The sequence below is a fragment of the Sus scrofa genome, chromosome 9 (assembly GCF_054392235.1).
Source record: "Sus scrofa isolate SSC_HxYL_T2T_F1_AM1 chromosome 9, Sscrofa_HxYL_maternal_Yorkshire_Landrace_v2.0, whole genome shotgun sequence".
Taxonomy (NCBI): domain Eukaryota; kingdom Metazoa; phylum Chordata; class Mammalia; order Artiodactyla; family Suidae; genus Sus; species Sus scrofa.
Window position 1 is genome coordinate 70350770 of NC_139391.1, and position 18586 is coordinate 70369355.

Genomic DNA, 18586 nt, shown 5'->3' on the forward strand with positions numbered 1-18586 from the left:
GACTCTTTTTAATCAGCCTTGTGAACACTGCATTCGCCGTAAATTATCAAAAAATACGCTATTGGAGCTCCCATCGTGGCTCAGTGGTTAGCGAACCCGACTAACATGCACGAGGACACGGGTTTGATCCCCGGCCTCGCTCAGTGGGTTAAGGATCCAGCATTGCCATGAGCTGTGGTGTAGGTCACAGACGCGGCTCAGATCTGGTGTTGCTGTGGCTCTGGTGTAGGCCGGCGGCTACAGTTCCAATTGGACCCCTAGCCTGGGAACCTCTATATGCCACTGGTGCAGCCCTAAAAAGACCAAAAAAAAAAGAAAGAAAGAAAGAAAATACACTATTGATAAGGCTCCCAATCAGAGTAGTCCTGCCCAGATGGACAGAAGAGTGTCTCGAGGTTCCTTCCCACGGCTCACAGCAGCAGGGAAGGCAAAGCCTGTGTGCATCCAAGGCCACAGGAGCTGCCAACCACTAGGCCTGGGAAGATGCTCACCTTTGCCTTGTGGGTCTCTCAGGCTCATGTGTGTGTGTGTGAGAGAGAGAGAGAGAGAGACACGGTGGGTGGGAAAGGCCACTTCCCCACCCACCCTCAGGCTGAGCTCTTATGGCACAGAGCTGACATTCCAGGCCTGGGGCCACCTTGGGCTAAAATAGCTCTTTGGAAACTGACTCTGAGGGAGTCTTGTTCCCACTGCACACCCCACACCTTCCTGGTGTCTGCGAGTGGACTGGGGTTGGGGGAATCTAGTGCTGTCTGCCTTGACCTTGTCCAGGAATCTCTGGAATGTATGGGGCACAGTCGGCTGCCTAGTGTGACCTCTGCGGTCAGCACCCTCAGGGCCCAATAATGCCTCTGATCTTACAAATAGGGAGTGACGGGACCCCTCCTTCTCAGTGGGGGACTTGTAATATTGGAGGCCCAGGAGAATGAAAGGGCTTTTGTTTGGTCAGGCTCTCATTGAGAAGCCTTAGGGTTTCTCCATTCTTTCTTGCAAAAAGTTCTCTGGCATTTTTACTCTCTGGCTCCCTCCTTGCCCTGGCACCCTTCTGGAGAGTGGGGATATTGGTTTCCTGAACTTCCTGCGATTTGAGATAAGGTGGGATGTCATCCTCCTTTGGAAGTTAGAATTACCTATTCATGTCTTAACATCTCTGCTTTCTGCTCCATTAGCAGTGACACTCGAAAAGAGACTGTGGTCAGATCACAGAAGATAGAGGGTGAGGAGGAGAGGTAGCTCTTTGTCTCTCTGATTTGCCCATCATTCTCATCCCCTCAGCTTTAGCAGTGCTGGAACTAAAGAGTAATAAGCTAGCCACTTGTTAGCATCCATGGCCCTTCTGTGGAGAGAAAGAGGGTCTGTGGGAACATTGTCACCATAGACCTAGCCCCTGGGGCTGACCAGTGTCAGAGGGCAGCTTTGGATGGGAGACAAGGATGGGAGAATTAGATTGAACTCCTCAGATTTATGCAAAAAAGCAGCCCAGGAATTCCTGTCATGGCGCAGTGGTTAACGAACCCAACTAGCATCCGTGAGGACGCAGGTTCAATCCCTGGCCTTGCTCAGTGGGTTAAGGATCTGGCGTTGCCGTGAGCTATGGTGGTCAAAGACAGGGCTCAGATCCCACGTTACTGTGGCTGTGGTGTAGGCCTGCGGCTATAGCTCTCATTAGACCCCTAGCGAGTGCGGCCCTAAAAAGCAAAAAAGGCCAAAAAAAAAAGCATCCCAGCATGTGTCTCACTCTTGTCCCAGGATTTCTACACCCCCCGTGGGCTGGGAAGATTGTGCTGCCAGCACAGGCCACACTCTGATTCCATCAGAGCCCTTTTTCCATGTTCTCATCAAGGGAAGGGAGGTGAGGTGCCCAGACTCCCAACTCGTCCTGGAGAAGAAGGCAGTTACTGCAGACTGGGGTAGTTGCGGGACAGACCATCACTGGGCAGAGAAGAGAGGAGAGGCCGGGGAATAAACGCGGGCTGAGAGCCGGGGGAAAGGGCAGGGCTGGAGGTAGGAAAGGCGGGCACGGTGCAAGCCTTGCCCACAGAGCAGAATCGTTCTCTCTCTCTTGTTGGGTCTGGGTGGTGTTGGAACTCAGGCAGGTGGGAGAAAGAGTCATCTTGGAGTGAACGGTTGGGAAGGGGAAGCTTCCCGGTGCGCCTGCAGGACAGGGCCCTGCCGCTTGCCCTCCTCCAAGGCCAGGGCTCCAGGCCCAGACCCATGTGGTGCTGCTTGGCCTGGATCTCCATGTCATCCCTGGGACCCGAGCAGTTCGTCCGTGTCCCATCTCCATCACCGCCCTTGGCTGGGTGCATGCTGAGTGCTTGGAGCCACACAGACCATGAGAAGAAAATGAAACACACAGGCTTCATTCTCTTCCCCTCCCGTGGTCATGGTCTCTGTCACTTGCCACCCATCTGACCTAGTCTGTCGTGCTGGGGGAGGCTTCTGGTTACTCTGCTCCATCTCTCCCGCGGGCTGCCTGCCTTGCACGTGGGGGCCGCGTGTCCAGGCCGGGGACGGCCAAACCGACCAGACTCGGCAGTTTTACATTTCCCTCTCAGCTCCTCCCACGTCGCCCCCGACCACGGTGGGTGCCACAGGCATTGTGAGCAGTACTGACGTTACTGCCACCGCTGCCACCACCGAAGCCACAACAGTCCCCACCATCCCAACTGTCGCACCTACCACCATCGCCACCACCACCGTCGCCACAACTACTACAACCACTGCCGCCACCACCACCACCACCACCACCACCACCACGGAGAGTCCTCCCACCACCACCAGGACTAAGATTCAAGAATCCGGTATTGCCCAGCGTCCGTGCCCCCGTCCCTCTGCTTCCCCAGATAGGAAGGGGGTCTGGGAAGGCGCTGACCAGCACCCCCTCTGCTTCTGCTTGGAAGACACGGGTGACTGGATTCTCTGTCTGGTCGCCTAGAGGCACAGTGCCCCCCCTTCCCCCGGCTCTTTGGGTGGTCTCCACAGCTCAGAGTCCCTAGCCTCCGATTCCTGTTCTTTAAGGAAGGGACCTCTCAGGCAGGACCCGCGAGGCCTGGATGGGAGGGCTGCCTCCAGCTACATGCTGAGCACTGCAGATGGGGGAGAGCGCAAGGAAAGGGGCCTGACGCTGGCCAGCCTGCCTGAGAGGGCTTCCTGCCCCGGCCACCACGTTGCATCCAGCCTTGCAGCCGAGGGCTGAGGAGTGGGGAGTGCCTGGCTGTGCCAGGCAGCTCTGTTCGCAGAACCCTGAGTCTCCCTTGCGTCTCTCCCTGCCCAAGGCACATTTAGAGACCTTTCTTTTATTTATTTTTTATATATATATATTTTTTATTTTTTTAGAGAACTTTCTTTTAAAACGTCAGCGCTTGCTGGAAGTGGTATGGCCAAGGAGTCCTGGAATGCCCAAGGGTGCTCTGTTGCTTTTCCCGCTTATGTTCCCCACGCCCCCAGATACACACATGGAGGGAAAATCACAGCCTTTCTAGGGGCTCCTGGTGAGAATCGATCCCAGGGCTGGCCTGCTGAGCCTGCGGAATGTGCTGTTCCCGCGTCACGCGGCCAGGCCAGGAAGCTCTGTTCTTCCAGCCTGAGGAGACCCCTCAGGAATTTAGCAATGCTTCTAAGAACTGATATGGCTCTTATGGCCACAGAGGGGAGGGCCACTCGCTTGTGGGGCCCACAGGCCAGCTGTAAAGTCAGCACCATGCAGCCGGCAGAGCTGGCAGGAAGCAGCCAGAACCCTCCTTCAGCAGCTGTAGAATTGCGGGCCCCCTCTGTTTCCTAAGCAAGTCCTCCCACCTCCCAAGGGTGACTGTCACCCACCCTGCCCCTCTCCCCTCAGCACCTGAACGAGGATGGAGGCTTAAGGTGCGTGTGTTTATTTTCTTGAATCCGATTACATGGAGTTAGGTGACCCAGTAGGGAGACGATAGGTGGCTCCTCAGACCCTGAAAACACCGATTTGCTTTAAGCTGCAGTGTGGAGAATTGAAACAGCATGTTCTGTGGGCAAGTTGACTGAGGAGAAACCTGCTTGGCTGCTAGAAGCTGCTGCCGGCAGTTTGGTGATGGGCGTTCTTCGGGGCCAGGGTGAGGCATCTTTCTCATCCGGGGGGGCCTCTGTGTCCCCCTTTAATGCTTTCATGTTCACAAAGGAGATGTACCAAGACTGAAAACAGGGGAGGGGTCTCACTCCTTCTGGAAGGATCAGCCTTGCAGCCCAGGGACTCTCGTGTCCCAACCGCTGACTGTGCCTGAGACGCAGTGGGGGGCGTCCCCTCCCCCGCCCCCCGGCCTTATCCTTAGAATTCAGGGGCTCCCCTCAACATCCTCACTTTCCTCCGCGCAGCAGAATGGCCCTGTTGTCCAGGACTTTGGAAATGAATGTTCATCTTTAGCGTGTCTTACAACTTAGGACAAAATGTTTCCCAAGGTCACTGTTTTCCGGGGTGAAATGGGACTTTCTCTTGGTCCTTAACTTGTCTTTTTCAGGTTTCAAGGGAAACGCCTTAAGTCTCACATTCCAGGAGCCGGCAAGACAGTCTATGCTTCCTCTCACTTCTCCCTTTTGTTTTTTTGTAGTAGTAATTGCTAGCTTTTTCTTCCGGTGCCTCTCTTTGCGCTTTTCCGGGTCTTTAGTGAGCATCCTCTTGGTCTCTCCCGATGGCTCTTCCTTCCCCCAATTCCCCTCTAAATCGTGTTGGTTTCCCATTGCTCGACCTGATCCAATAGTGCCCCAATCTCCATCACCTTCAGGTCAGATTTGGGCCAGTGTTGTTGTGGTGGTCAAACTGTTTAAACCCAAGTTCTCTGGCTATTTCCAGGGCTCAGAGGTGAGGAGGGAAAAGTCTCAAGTCCCCAAATCAGAATCAGTCATACCCTGTTCTCACCAGCAAGAGCCACAAGATTCTACAGAACTGGAATGAGGGCTGACTGAAAGCAGCCAGTACAATGAAAACCTTTGGCAGATCAGTGAAGAAGCCTACCTTCTGCCTCCCCATGGAGAATCCATTGCCCCTTCAACGTCAACGGAGTCTCTTGGCCCCTCACCTAACACGAATCATATTCCACCCCCCGGGGGGGGGGGAAGGCAGCAACTGACAAGGTTGTAGTAGAAAACACACTTCTTTGAAGGGAAGACCAGATCTATTATCACTTCCCCAGCCCTGCAGACTTAGTCACATGTCAGCTAGATAATGAATAAATGCATCACCAACGTACTCTATTCATTTATTTTTGACAAGTGAGTTGGTGACAGTGCCCCCCTTGCATGCTAATAAAATATACAGGAGCCACACTTGTAAAGTCTTTGAAATACAAGGCATCCTGCTAGTACTCCACTATTAAATCGTTGCTAGGAAATGGGGTAATCAGACTGCTGGGATGCTTGAAAAAGGATTGCGTTTGAAGATGAGTGCCATTCTCCTGGCCACAGGCTATGGTTTCAGACACTGCGATGGCTTTGATAAAATAGCTCCCAGCTCGTAGGAACTAGACAATTGATGTCTTCTGTGTTGCATGGCGGTCAGGCCTCAAAGATACAGCGCTGAGAAGCCAACAGAACAGGATTCTCTGGTGTCCGGACCACTGAGGGTTGGGTGGCAAGAAGGAGTTATCGGAGTTCCTGTTGTGGCTCATCGGGTTAAGAACCCAAGCAGTGGCGTTCCTGTCGTGGCTCAGTGGTTAACAAACCTAACTAGTATGCATGAGGATGCGAGTTCGATCCCTAGCCTTGCTCAGTGGGTTAAGGATCCAGTGTTGCTGCAAACTGCAGCATAGGTCACAGATGTGGCTCAGATCTGGCGTTGCTGCGGCTGTGGTGTAGGCCAGCAGGGGCAGCTCTGATTCGACAGCCTGGGAACCTCCATATGCTGCGGGTGTGGCTCTAAAAAGGAAAAAAAGAGTTATCTTCTCAGGTCCCACCCAGCCCTTGAAAGGGAGAGGAAGGGTTTGTACTTTCTCTACTTGGGCCTCTGGGGTTTTAGGCTCCAATTTTCCGTAGAGGGCATTTTCCACATAATTTAGGGTCTTGGTGACCACAAATGAGCCCAGGACCTCCTCCGAACAGAGTCACTGTAGGTTACCTTGTCTCCACTTCCAGTTTCAGGAGCCCCTGAAGGCATCCATCCCCCTGTTTGGTCCTATGCTTTCTGGAAATGTCATCATGACTCGATAGTCGAGAGGAACAAGGGTGGCACATCTTTCCCCTCCATCCGCATCCTGGCTAACAGGGCTTTTCCCTGTGCCTTTCACTGCCCGCTTCAAATCTGTGACAAGAGACTTAAAACGGAGCTCCCATTGTGGCACAGCAGAAACAAATCTGACTCGGAACTATGAGGTTGCGGGTTCGATCCCTGGCCTCGCTCAGTGGGTTAAGGATCCAGCGTTGCCGTGAGCTGTGGTGTAGGTCGCAGACACGGCTTGGATCCTGCGTGGCTGTGGCTGTGGTGTAGGCCGGCAGCTGTAGCTTCAATTCCACCCATAGCCCTGGGAACTTCCATATGTTGCAAGTGAGGCCCTAAAAAGCCAAAGGGGAGGGTGTGTGGAATAAATCCAGGTTAGAGCCTCTGATGGCCTGGATCAAACCCACTCTTTCATCCCCACCCCCCACCTGCGTGGACACATAGTTTCCAGTTCTTCATATACGGGTCCTCCTGATTGTACCTGCCCATACCTGGATGGCAACCTCTGGCCTGGCCACTAAGGCTGCAGCTTGGAGCTGTGTCTGGCCCTGTGCACAGCCACTTCCTATTCTGCCCTTTCCTAGCCGCCCGTGTGTGTGTGTGTGTGTGTGTGTGTGTGTCCAGTGCTGCCCCCTCCTCACCACTAACTCCTCTTCTAACCCACTCCCCAGCCCCCGACGAGCAGTCCATATGGAACGTCACAGTGCTCCCCAACAGTAAATGGGCCAACATCACCTGGAAGCACAATTTCGGGCCCGGAACTGACTTTGTGGTTGAGTACATCGACAGTAAGCATTGCTGTGCGGGGTGGCGGTGGCGGCGGCGGCAGCTGCAGCGGGTAGCGTAGATGCCACTCAAAAGCTCCCGGGCTCTCCCCTCCGGGCTCCGGGAGGCCTTTCTGCAGCTTCACTGTGGCTTAATGAGGTTGATACGTGCTCAGGCGGCAGCGAGGCGGGAAGAGGCCGACTCAGGAGAAGGAAGGGGTTTCTGCAGCCGTCAGGGCAGGTCCTGCGGTGCCTTGCTGGGGAGGCAGCTGGGTAAGGGACCCTTTATCCATTTCCTGCCCAGGATGAGGGTTCGGAGAGCCCCCAGACGAGCCAGGTCTGTGGATCTCCTTAGCTCAGGATCCGTGTGCTCAGCTGTCTCCATCAGATAGACGGGGCCAGACTCGGGGTCCAGGGGCCAGACTTGGGGTCCAGGGGCCAGACTTGGGGCCTGGCCGTGCTTCGCTCACGGAAGGACACCCACTGCGCACAGGTCAAGGACACTTGTCTCAGAGAGCTGATGGCTTGAGCTGAGCTGTTCCTTCCTCAGTGGGTCTTGGGGGCGAGCGTACAGGTCCGTGAGATGGTAGAGTGTGCACCAGGCTACCTGCCTTTTTCGAGAGAAGGCCTGTCCTCAGAGCTCAGACCCACCGCACTGGCCTCTTTGGCACGTGCTGGAAGATCCACCTGAAGCTCTTTGAGGACCAACAAAGCCCTCAAAGCTCTCTGTGGTTGGCGAAGGCTTCATCTCCATAGAATCCAGAATCCCTAGTCTGGTCCGTGTGTTCGCGTCTTCCGATGACCGCCCTTCACCGCACTCCCAGACACCCAGGCACTGGCTTCTCCTGATGTGCGAATCCACCACAGGGCGAGAAGTGAGAGGGGAAGCCAGAAGTGAGAGCCAGGCAGCCCAGCCGAGTCCTGTCCCCACCTCCGGCTCTGGGGAAGGATGCTGGCTGGCTACCTGACCCTCTCCAGGATAAGGGAACGCTGGCTGACCCCCTGAGAGCTTAAGGAATCAGGTCCTAACACGCCTAGTGCTTAAGACTGTGGTGAGGAAAGAAAATGCAGGAGAGGGGACAGTGTCCCCCACTGCAGGGCCATTGTGTAGGAGAGTCAGCACCACAGGGGAGGGCTGATGGAGCTGCCTGGTGACCTCCTGGTCTGCACGATGGCCTGGCCCCTTCCCCCGCCCCCCATGCTTCTACCTTCGACAGGTGCCCAGGAACCTGAGCACTGCCTCTCTAGCTCCTCACGCCTGATCTTGGGCTCACTGAGGTTTCTGTTCCCCAGGCAACCATACGAAAAAAACTGTCCCTGTTAAGGCCCAGGCCCAGCCGATACAGCTGACAGACCTCTATCCCGGGATGACATACACGTTGCGAGTTTATTCCCGGGACAACGAGGGCATCAGCAGTACCGTCATCACCTTTATGACCAGTACAGGTGAGAGGGGAGGGGGCCTGGCCGCCCCCTGCCAGCATGGAGCATGTCCCTCTCATTCTCGGCTTCCTGCTCGTCTCTCCTCCTCGGAAAGAAGACGCGCTCTCCCGTTCCTCAGCTTGCATGGCGTGGCTCGGCTCTTCTCGTATGTCAGTCTGCGGCTCCCTGGAAGACAGGACGAGCCAAAAGTGCATGCCGGTGGAGAGGACACCAGCCTTCTGACCCCATGGGGATGAGTGGCACGTGAGAGGGAAACAGAGGCATTGTAGCATGAGGGCGGGAGGTGGGGGTGGTGGCGCCTGGCCTCCCCTGCGCTCGAACCATAAGGGCTTGGTGTGCGTGCAAGCGTGGTCCTTGTGTGTGGGTCTGAGGGCAGCCTGCCCCCCCCGGGGGGGGGCACAGGGGCTTGCTTCCTGCATGTGGGGTTAGGGGCTCGGACCTTCCAAGGGTCTCAACCCAGAAATCTTCCCAGGAACCAAACCAAGGAGCAGCATGCATGTCACCACCTTGCCATGGTCACCTGTTGTGCAAAAATTCTGAAGTGTGTGACATGAGCTGTTTGGAGCTTTGTTTTGGTTTCATTTTGCCCCACGTTTGTCGTGGCTTATACGTGGTTGACTTTTGTCATGCTGGCGAGAGGAAGAAACTCTTTGGCACTGGAAGAGTTCTGGGTATATCAGGGCTTCAGCTGTGGATAGAGAAGCTTCTTTATTGTCCCAAATGAACTGGCCCACTGGTTCTCAGTAAAGGGTACCAGATTCAGAAATCTCTCTGCTGCTCAGGGTGACGGGCAGTCTGGAGACCATAAGGCTGCTTGCTTGTCTGTTTGTGTGTCTCTCTTAAAAAACAGCCAGGCAATGGAGTTGCTGTCGTGGCTCAGTGGTTAACAAATCCAACTAGTAACCATGAAGTTGCGGATTTGGTCCCTGGCCTTGCTCAGTAGATTAAGGATCCGGCGTTGCCATGAGCTGTGATGTAGGTTGCAGATGTGGCTCGGATCCCTCGTTACTGTGGCTCTGGTATAGGCTGGTGGCTACAGTTCCGATTGGACCCCTAGTCTGGGAACCTTCATATGCCACGGGTACGGCCCTAGAAAAGGCAAAAAACAAACAAACAAACAAAAAGACAAAAAACAGCCAGGCAAGCTGGCCACATGGCTGGTTTGCTAAGCCCTGGGGTAAAGGTGAGTGTAAGCAAGAGACACTGAGAGGGAAGGCCCAGTCCCTGTTCTCAGGCGTGTCCGAATCAGAGGCAGGTTACTAGACACAAGGATAGAGGAAAAAATACACCATGGTTTATATGAACTTCTGAATGGGGACTTAAATCGGCATTACTCTTCCTGTGCCTGGGCTGATGAGGCTGGTCCTGGTAGCTTGCATCTTGGAAGTCACTGCCCATGCGTGTCAATGTCTCACTCCACCCCTTCTAGCCTGGTCTCTCCTGGTCTGGGTGGCCCGGCTCCTCCCTGCCCATACGATCAAGACTCAGAGAGTCTGAGAGTCTGGCTGCCTGCTTGAGGCTAACTAGGATGTCTGCGAGTAGCCAGTCCACCCTGGGAGCCAGCCCAGGGGACTGGACAGTTGACCAAGGGGAACAGGTGGCTGGACTCTGTCTGACCCAGTCGGGGTCCTGAGCTGGTGTGGCTCATCAGTGTGTGCATTTGGTTTTGCTTCATTTACAAGCTTGAGTCCAGCACAGAGGCAGGAAGCAAAGATAAGATGCAAGGACGGAGTTCTATCGCAGGGACTGCAGCAAAAGCCAGCTCGGCCTGCTTTCAGAGTTTAACTTCCCCCAGTGCTGAGCCCTGGGGCTGTGGGCAAGGACTGGGGAGAAAGAGGAGGAGAGAAAGGCAGCCCTGAGAGAGAAAGGGACCAGTCCCCACTCTCAGGGCTGCCCCCAGTCTGCTTGGAGACAGTCTGTGTGCAAAACAGAAAAATAATAATAGCAACGATTGATGATACACTTCCGAACACTGACTCAGATGTTAGTTTCTCTTTCTGTGGTCTCTGTGGAAGGCTGATCCCATAGCTTTGCTCTCAGAGTGAGTGAAGCATTTTCAGTGCTTGCAAGTTTTCCCGATTCCTCCCGGTGCGAGCTGGAGAGGGCACGTTTATAACCCTCACCCTGAGGACGTACGGCTCACTTACCTCCCTGGCTGGCTGGATATTATTATGAGCAAACCACACAGCCCAGGAAACATTTTCACTTTCTGCAGTTTGTGTGTGCCTGTGAGCACATGTCCAGATCCTTTGAAAAATACACAAAGGAATGGGTGGACGCCAGAGCCAAGTTCACACTCTCTCCCAGGTCCCTGTGTCTCATCAAAACCAGTTTATGATCATCTCTGGGCCCATCCACTGGTCATTTAGGCAACCACAGGCCATCACTTTAAGTCCACTGACTCAAACGTGTGACAGTGCTTCAGGCAGGAAATGCAAGGAAACCACGAGGAATGTAATAGGCTCCCTGACTCTCACCAGAAAGATCCCACATGGGAAGTTCATCACCTCCTTGAAGCTTTTGAAGCCAAAGAGACCTGAGGGGAGTTCCTGTAGTGGCGCATCAAATGAATCCGACTAGGAATTCGTTTCCTAGGTTGCGGGTTCAATCCCTGGCCTTGCTCAGTGGGTTAAGGATGCGGCATTGCCGTGAGCTGTGGTGTAGGTCGCAGAGGCGGCTCAAATCTCGCGTTGCTGTGGGTCTGGTGTAGGCTGGCAGCTGTAGCTCTGATTCGACCCCTAGCCTGGGAACCTCCATATGCTGAGGGTGCAGCCCTAAAAAGCAAAAACAAACAAACAAAAAAAACACCAACAAAGAGACCCAAGGGCCCATAACCCTGGGCTCCTGGAAGCCTGTCATCTTTTCCATCCTGGGGTGGGCAGGCCAGGGCCGGGTGAGGCATCGGCCCAGGCCATGCTGACAGTGGGCCAGCAAGATAGACCACAACCTGCTGCAGACCTGGAAGGTGCAAGGGGGAGGGACAATAGGGGACCTAACTTCCTCTTGCTGCTGCGTTTGGGAGAAACCCAGGCTGGAGAGGTGCAACATGACACTTAAGTGAGAGCAGCCAAGCTTGTTATCCTTGTTCATCTGCCTTATTTCTGAAATATAATTCTCCTGCCAACTTTGAGGGACCAGCCCGTCTCCAATGGCCAAACCAGTTTCTTTGTGATCAGAGTTAGGAGTTAGGGGAACTGTCTGCCTTGCGGGTGAGTTGCCCATTTCTGAGCAGGGTTGTAGGGTGTGGTGTGGAAGGCACACAAAATCTGACCTCTGGTCCAGAGTCAGAGGCATTTGGACCTGTGTGCGCCCGAAGAACGAGTACTATTCCGGCTCCCGTTAGTTCCTGCAAAAGTGGTGCATGTTAATATACCCTGGTCTTTGAATGTTGCTGTTAGTGTCTGTTAGGAATCTAGAAACATATTGAATGGATCTATTCAGAACAGCATTGGCAGAGAAAGGTAACTGCCCTGAAGCTTTGCAAAAATGCCTTCTTCCTCTCAGAGTCCACGTGTGGGGCCACGTTGTGAGTGAGATCATCACGTGCTAAATCTGTTTTGGTTCTTGAGAAATTAAATCATTTGGATGGGGTCTGGTTGAGCCCAGCTTAGCCTGATCCCACTTGAGTTTTGATTGGTTTATTTGTTATTACGTACCATTGACGTTGATTAGTTTGGGAGGGTGTAACGTAATGACTTGGTATATGTATATATTGCAATAAGTTTAATCAACATTTATCACCACACGTAATTACAAAGTCCACGTGGTTTGGAATAGCCACCCGTGCCCAAACTTTACGGAAAATTCTTTGACCTTTTCAGTGAGGGCTGAACTTCACATGATGCCATCAGGAATGGAAAGCTATTCTGAATTCCCCATATGGCCACTTTCCCCAGAATTGTGACTTTCTCTCCCAAGGGAAAGGAGTCTCGTGGAGATAGATGTCAGGGTGTGTCAGAACAAACATCAACATGATGGTGGAACAAGCAGGTCACTGCAAACATTCATACCAGCTTCTTTGCAAAAGATGGGGACCCCCATTCAGGCACAAATGAATTGACTTCTTCATCCTAGTGCCTGAGAGTCAAGCCAAATATCCATGTGACCCTCGGTTGGTATCAGGAAAAGGAGAAAGAGGTACCCCAAAGTAACCATATTATATCAGGATTAAATCAGTCATCAGTCAATAAGTAGTCAGTGACTGCTTGTTAGGTGACCAGCATCATGCTAAGTGCTAGGAGGCTCGAAGAATATCCTCTGTTCTCAAGCCTTTAGTAGTATCATTGGAAACGAGGACCCAGGATGCATGTGATGTCATGCAGAGTAAGTGGGGGTGAAATCAGAGTTCAGAGATGAGTGTGAGCTGAAGGAATGGGAGATTCAGGAAGGAGGGGTAGACCGTGGCGAGGAAGAGGGCAGGAAGTGTGGCAGTCCAGACTCTCTTGGGCGAGATGGAAGGATCCAGGGAGGGAGAACCAGAGCACCGTGTTCTAGGAACATGGTAGCATGATGTGTCCTTGTGTCCTTGGGATCTGATGGACACAGGGTAAGGGGACCCCTTTGGAATGGAGCAGTGAGGTGGACATGAGAGACATTTGATGGACCATCCAAGAGATGTCAGGAGCTGGCCCTGGGCTTACAGTGTGAAACTAGCTGGAAGGACAATGAGAGACTCAAAGGACCACGAGTTGGAAAGGCAGGGCTGGAGGACAGGTGGGACTGAGGAGTGATGGCGGATGAACCCTAAAGATAGAGAAGCTTGAAGATAGCATCCTGGGGGCATAGAAAGGAGTTGGCCGGAACTAGAGAAAATAGAAGATGAAGGGGTTTACCTATAAGAGGTCAGCGTGTGACCTAGAACCAAAAAGTCTGGCAGGTTCCTCAAGGGCTTTTTTTTTTTAAGATTCGAGAAGCTGGAGTTCCCGTCATGGCTCAGTGGTTAACGAACCCAACTAGCATCCGTGAAGATGTGGGTTTGATCCCTGGCCTCACTCAGTGGGTTAAGGATCTGGCGTTGCCGTGAGCTGTAGTATAGGTCGCAGATGTGACTCAGATCCCAGAATTGCTGTGGCTGTGGTGTAGGCTGGCAGCTACAGCTCCGATTAGACCCCTAGCCTGGGAACCTCCATATGCTGCAGGTGCAGCCCTAAAAGCCAAACCCCCCCCCAAAAAAAAAAAAAAGATTCAAGAAACTTCCATGTGTTTAACAGCAGAAGAGAGGAGACAGTACAAAGGAAGGAATCAAAAATGCTAGAGTTTTTAGAGATCCTTACAGAATTGAGCCACCAAGGAAGCAAAGCATTGGGTCCCTTCAGAGGGGAGAGAGAAGCTCCCTCTCTGACACAGAAGGAAGGGACAGTTGTGGAGGCTGCTGTGAGGTTTCCATGGTCTCCATAGTGGACAGGTGAGCTTGATGCTGACGCAGAGAGAGGGTCACGTGGGGGGATCAGGTTTGGAGGGGCAGTGATTGACAAGTGGGAGAGTGGCCAGGTGGCAGCAAAGGTCCCGTTGAAGTATGACTTGGCAAATCTGTGTTTGGCCTAGATCTGCATCTTCTTCTTCAAGGCACATGGCAAGCATAGAAAAATGCAGTAATTGCCACGGGGACCCATAGCTGGTGATGGAGTTGGGTGCAGGAATGGGTGATGCGGACGGGAGGGCAGTGTGGCGTCTGAGGCTGGCAGAGACCCCATCAGGTGGACCCAGTAAAGGGAAGGAAGCCGAGGTGTGGCTGTGCCCAAAGTTCTTCATCTCTTCCAGGCTCTGTCCCAGCACTGGGAAGATGACATAACTCTGACAGTCCCTCCCTCAGGGAGCTGACTTTGGGGGGAGTGGGACGAGACTAGAGTGGTGTAGAGCACAGACTCTGGCTGGACCTGCTCAGCAAAAGCAACAGCCCTCTCCCCAACCCAGTCACTCTCTGAGAGCTTACATTTATCTTTTTCATGCTGCCCCAGGCTCTGTGTGCACTGGTAGTTTGCGGTGGTTTCCCTAGATTGAAACCCACTCCAGGAGTTCCTGTTGTGGCTCAGTGGTTAACGAATCCGACTAGGAACCATGAGGTTGCGGTTCGATCCCTGCCCTTGCTCAGTGGGTTAAGGATCCGGTGTTGCCGTGAGCTGTGGTGTGGGTCGAAGACGTGGCTCAGATCCCACGTTTTTGTGGCTCTGGTGTAGGCCGGTGGCTACAGCTCCGATTCGACCCCTAGCCTGGGAACCTCCATATGCCGCAGGAACGGCCCTAGAAAAGACAAAAAGACCAAAAAAAAAAAAGGGAAAGAAAAGAAACCCACTCCAGACGTGTTCTCCTTAGTGCAGAAGTTTGATTTGCCATGAAAATGCATTCTGTGCACAAGCGAGAAAAAGCAGCACTTAGCAAGCTAGGGCGATCTGCGCCTCATGGCCATCTCACATACTCCACACGACAAGAGGCTGGGAACTTCCTCCTTGCCAAGGATTTTTTGCTCAGTGAATGAACACCAGCCCCAGTGCATGTTTGCTACGGAAAGGAGCCCTTACCCTTTTCCCAGCGAGGCCTCTGCTACACCTAGGGCAGACGAGTCGCTGGGGTGCCCCAAGCTCTGAGTGCACTGGCAGTTTGCTAGTGGTTGCCCTAGCTTGAAACACACTGCAGTCGTGTTCTCCTTAGTGCAGAAATCTGCTTTGCCATGAAAATGCTTACTTTTCTCAAGTGGGGAAAAGCAGGCCTATAACAAGCAAGGGTGATCACAAGGTGGCCCTCTCACAAACTCCACAAAACAAGAGACTGGGAACTTCCTCAATGCAAAGTATATTCTACTCAGTGAAGAGTAGGGGGTCACAGCTCACCTCTGCCGCTTCCCAGCTCTGGGACCTTGCGCAGGTCACTGCTCAGTGCCTCAGTTTCCTCCTCCGTAACATAGGGCTGATAGCACAAACCCACCTTGTGGGCTGGTTGTGAGGATTCAATTTGATAATGTGTGGGAAAGTGCTTCCAGCAGTGCCAGCCCATAGGAAGAGCTCATAAGGGTACATGTTAACGGTGGTAATTTACCACACGGTTACAAACACCGTGAAAAAGACAAATGTAAGCGCTCAGAGAGTGGCTGGGTTGGGGAGAGGGCTGATGCTTTTGCTGAGAAGGTCCAGGAAGACCTTCCTGAAGAGATGGCATTTGCTGAGGCAGCCATCTGAAAAAAAAAAGGGACAGATGCAAAGGCCCTGGGGCAGGTATGGGAGTGGCCAATGTGGCCGTGGTAGGGGATGGGACTGATGGAGCCCAGCAGATCAGAAGGAATGGAGGGTAACAGGATGCATTGGAGCTTGAAGCCAGGAAGTGATTTGATCCTATGTGGGGTTTGGGAGCTCTCTCTGACACTGGGTGGGAAATGGCCTGTGGGAGCAGGAGTGGAAGCAGGAAATGGGACTTCGCCCACCTCGACCCTGGATCAGGGTAGTCATAAGCCACGTTCTTATGGAACTCAACTGCTCTTCAGCCCGGAGCTGCCTGGGCAGCCAGGGCGTGGAGGGTGTGGAAGGTCTGTTCATCAGTCCTCATTGTTGAGACCCATCGTGGTACAACGCCCTTGCCTGGATGTTGAGAACTCTATGAAGACAGATTCTCTGCTCAAGAAGAGCAAAGGGTAGGACTGCACCCAGATACGTGCCCCACGGAACGGCGTGTATGCCCCAGACCCTGGAGTGCAGCGCGGGCCTGGGGTCCACCCTCCATCCCTGGGCTTCTCCCCAGGAGATAGCCCTGAGCCCTGGCTCTGGCCCATGGCTCGCAGCACTCCTGCGTTTGTCAGGCTCTCAGACAGGCCACTCCACTCGCTCTGCTGGCCCCAGGGTTATGTAGGGTCCATTCTGTCCCTCTGATCCTTCCTGTCCTCTGAGTCATGGTTGCCATGGAAGGCTTGGGTGCTGGAGGTGTCAGTTTTGTTCTTCAATCTGTGGAAAAGAGGGGGGCAAGTGGCTCCCCCCACCCAACCCGTCCCAATCCCTGGCCTTAGCCATCAGTCATCCAGGATACCATCAGATGAGCTCCTAATCTCCAGGCCCACTCCCCTGCCCTTCGTGTCACAAAGGGGCCTGCCCACTTTGAGACGTGTCCCACATGTCCAGGCAGGAATGGCGAGGGACCCACTGTCACGGGGACTCCACATGTGGAAGTGGTCTGAACGCGGCCTGGGGTGAGCTGAAGGCACAGCCCCGGCCTGGGCTTCACTGCTGCCCCCTGTCTGGGGGACCCAAGCAGGGACTGCCTTTGCTGTCAGGGTGCACACAGGGCAGGTGGGGAGACATGAGGAGCACAGGGCATCCTGGACCTGCATCTGCCCGGAACCCATGGCCAGGAAGCCTGTGGGTGGGAAGGGTGGCTGCTCTGTGCCTGTGCAGGCCTGCGAAGGTGTCCTGACAGGGTGTTTGCCATGTGACCACCGCCCCTATTCTCTGGCTCCCAGTTGCTCACCCCTGGCTCGTTCATGAGAAGCATAGCTGATCCCTGGCCTTCTCCCACTCCCCACCAGGCCATGCCCAGCCATGTGGTTTGCAAGAATGCCTTGCCCCATCCTTGGGAAATTTTCCTTCCTAAAGGACCTGCTCAGCCTTCTGTCGCTTATTCTGCTCCCTGTACCCCTTTCCTGTGCCTCTTCTCCGACCTTTTCACCTCGGCTTTTTGATTATTTTCTCTTTGATTATTTTCTCTTTGTCCCTGTAGCGGGGTAGTTTGTGCCAGAGGGCTGCTGGGTGGGTAGCATAAGGCTGCAGGAGGAAGGTGGATGTCACTCTAACCACCCCTCCCACTCCCCTTCCCCCTCCTCCCCTCCTCTGGAGCCGAATCATTCATGCTTTTGCTGCTTGCCCTCCCCCCACCAGCTTACACCAACAACCAGGCAGACATCGCCACCCAGGGCTGGTTCATTGGGCTCATGTGTGCCATCGCCCTCCTGGTGCTGATCCTGCTCATCGTCTGTTTCATCAAGAGGAGTCGAGGCGGCAAGTACCCAGGTAAGATGTGTCGGAGGAACACATGGCCTTGTTGGGGGACAGGGCCAGCCAGCCTTCCTGTGAGTCACCCAGTCCCTGGCCAGATCCAGGGGGCTCTGTTTCCGCAGTGAGCACAGCCCTGGCCAGGCTTGGACGTACAGTCCTCCCGCCTGTTCCGTGAGTCTTAGAGTTGCCAGAAAGCACTTGAGTTAATTAAGTTGGCCTAAGGTGTGCGGATGGAGTGGTCCAGGCAGCCAGAGAAGGGATGGGAGGAACCCTGGCTCCCATTAAGAATGACCTTCCCTCCCCTTGACTCACCATCCGTCTGCTCAGTAATTGGCTTTTCTCAGCCTGAATCTCATTAGGACCCTATGTCCCAGGGAAGGAGGAAGGAGAGAGACGGGAGTGAGGAGGGGTCTGGACGGAAGAACACACCCATCCGAGGGGCTGCAGAGCTGGGCTCTCTCAGCATGACTGGGTCGAAAGCACAGAAACCCCAGCAGAGCATCAGATGCTCCTACATGAGCAATAAGCAGAGGCTGAGGGGTGGGTGGCACTGATAGAGACCCCCCTCCCCAATCCCTAAAGGACTCTGGGTTCCCCTTGCGTCCCAGAGGGGACTTCGGGGACGTTGAGTCCCAGAGAGGTATTTCTTTTCTGTAGCCTGAAGAGCCTCCAGCCTAGATGAACCAAGGTCAGGGACAAGGACCTCTGGCTCTTGTGTTTCTGGAAATATTGATTGTTTTTCAAACAGGGACAAGAAAGCCATCTGTCTGTGATGGGGGATAGGGTGACAGGAGACAGGGTAATGGATGACCCTGAGAGTGAAAATCCTGCTGGGCTGCAGAATGAAATTGCTCCCTGTCCCCAAAGCCATCGCCAGACCTGCCCCATGCTCCCCACATGCCAGCTTCTCCCCATCTCTGTGACTAAGTCCTTCTCCCCGATCCCCTAATACTCAAGTCACAGAGAGGAGACTGTTCCTCCCCTGCCCGCGAGCCCTCGGAACCCCGGATTCTGAAGAGTGACACCCCTCCTTCAAGCACGGGAGGCTTGAAATTATACTTCTTTGTTGGTGAATGATGTTTTCTTTCCCTGTGTTGTGCTGCTTTGTGATTATTTTTCTTCTGTAAGAGAGAAAAGCCGAGTTAGGGAGAAAGGCAGCATCACTCAGTTTACCCTCTGTTCCAGGTGTAACTGGAACACCCACGAACTGAGCCGATAAACTCTGA

The 18586-nt window shown here is 53.8% G+C and overlaps 1 protein-coding gene across 49 annotated transcripts in view; it reads left to right on the forward strand.

Moving 5' to 3' along the window:
* The window catches only part of NFASC (neurofascin), a 212422-nt gene that overhangs the window by 182654 nt on the left and 11182 nt on the right, over nucleotides 1-18586 (forward strand). For 27 of the 49 annotated variants that reach the window (XM_084976689.1, XM_084976711.1, XM_084976693.1 and 24 more), the window contains 4 exons: nucleotides 2559-2804; nucleotides 6853-6969; nucleotides 8239-8391; nucleotides 17244-17375. In XM_084976689.1, coding sequence (XP_084832815.1) covers nucleotides 2559-2804; nucleotides 6853-6969; nucleotides 8239-8391; nucleotides 17244-17375 — 648 coding nt within the window. The remainder of the gene's footprint in view (nucleotides 1-2558; nucleotides 2805-6852; nucleotides 6970-8238; nucleotides 8392-17243; nucleotides 17376-18586) is intronic. The other 22 variants (XM_084976715.1, XM_084976716.1, XM_084976717.1 and 19 more) reach the window with 3 other exon arrangements.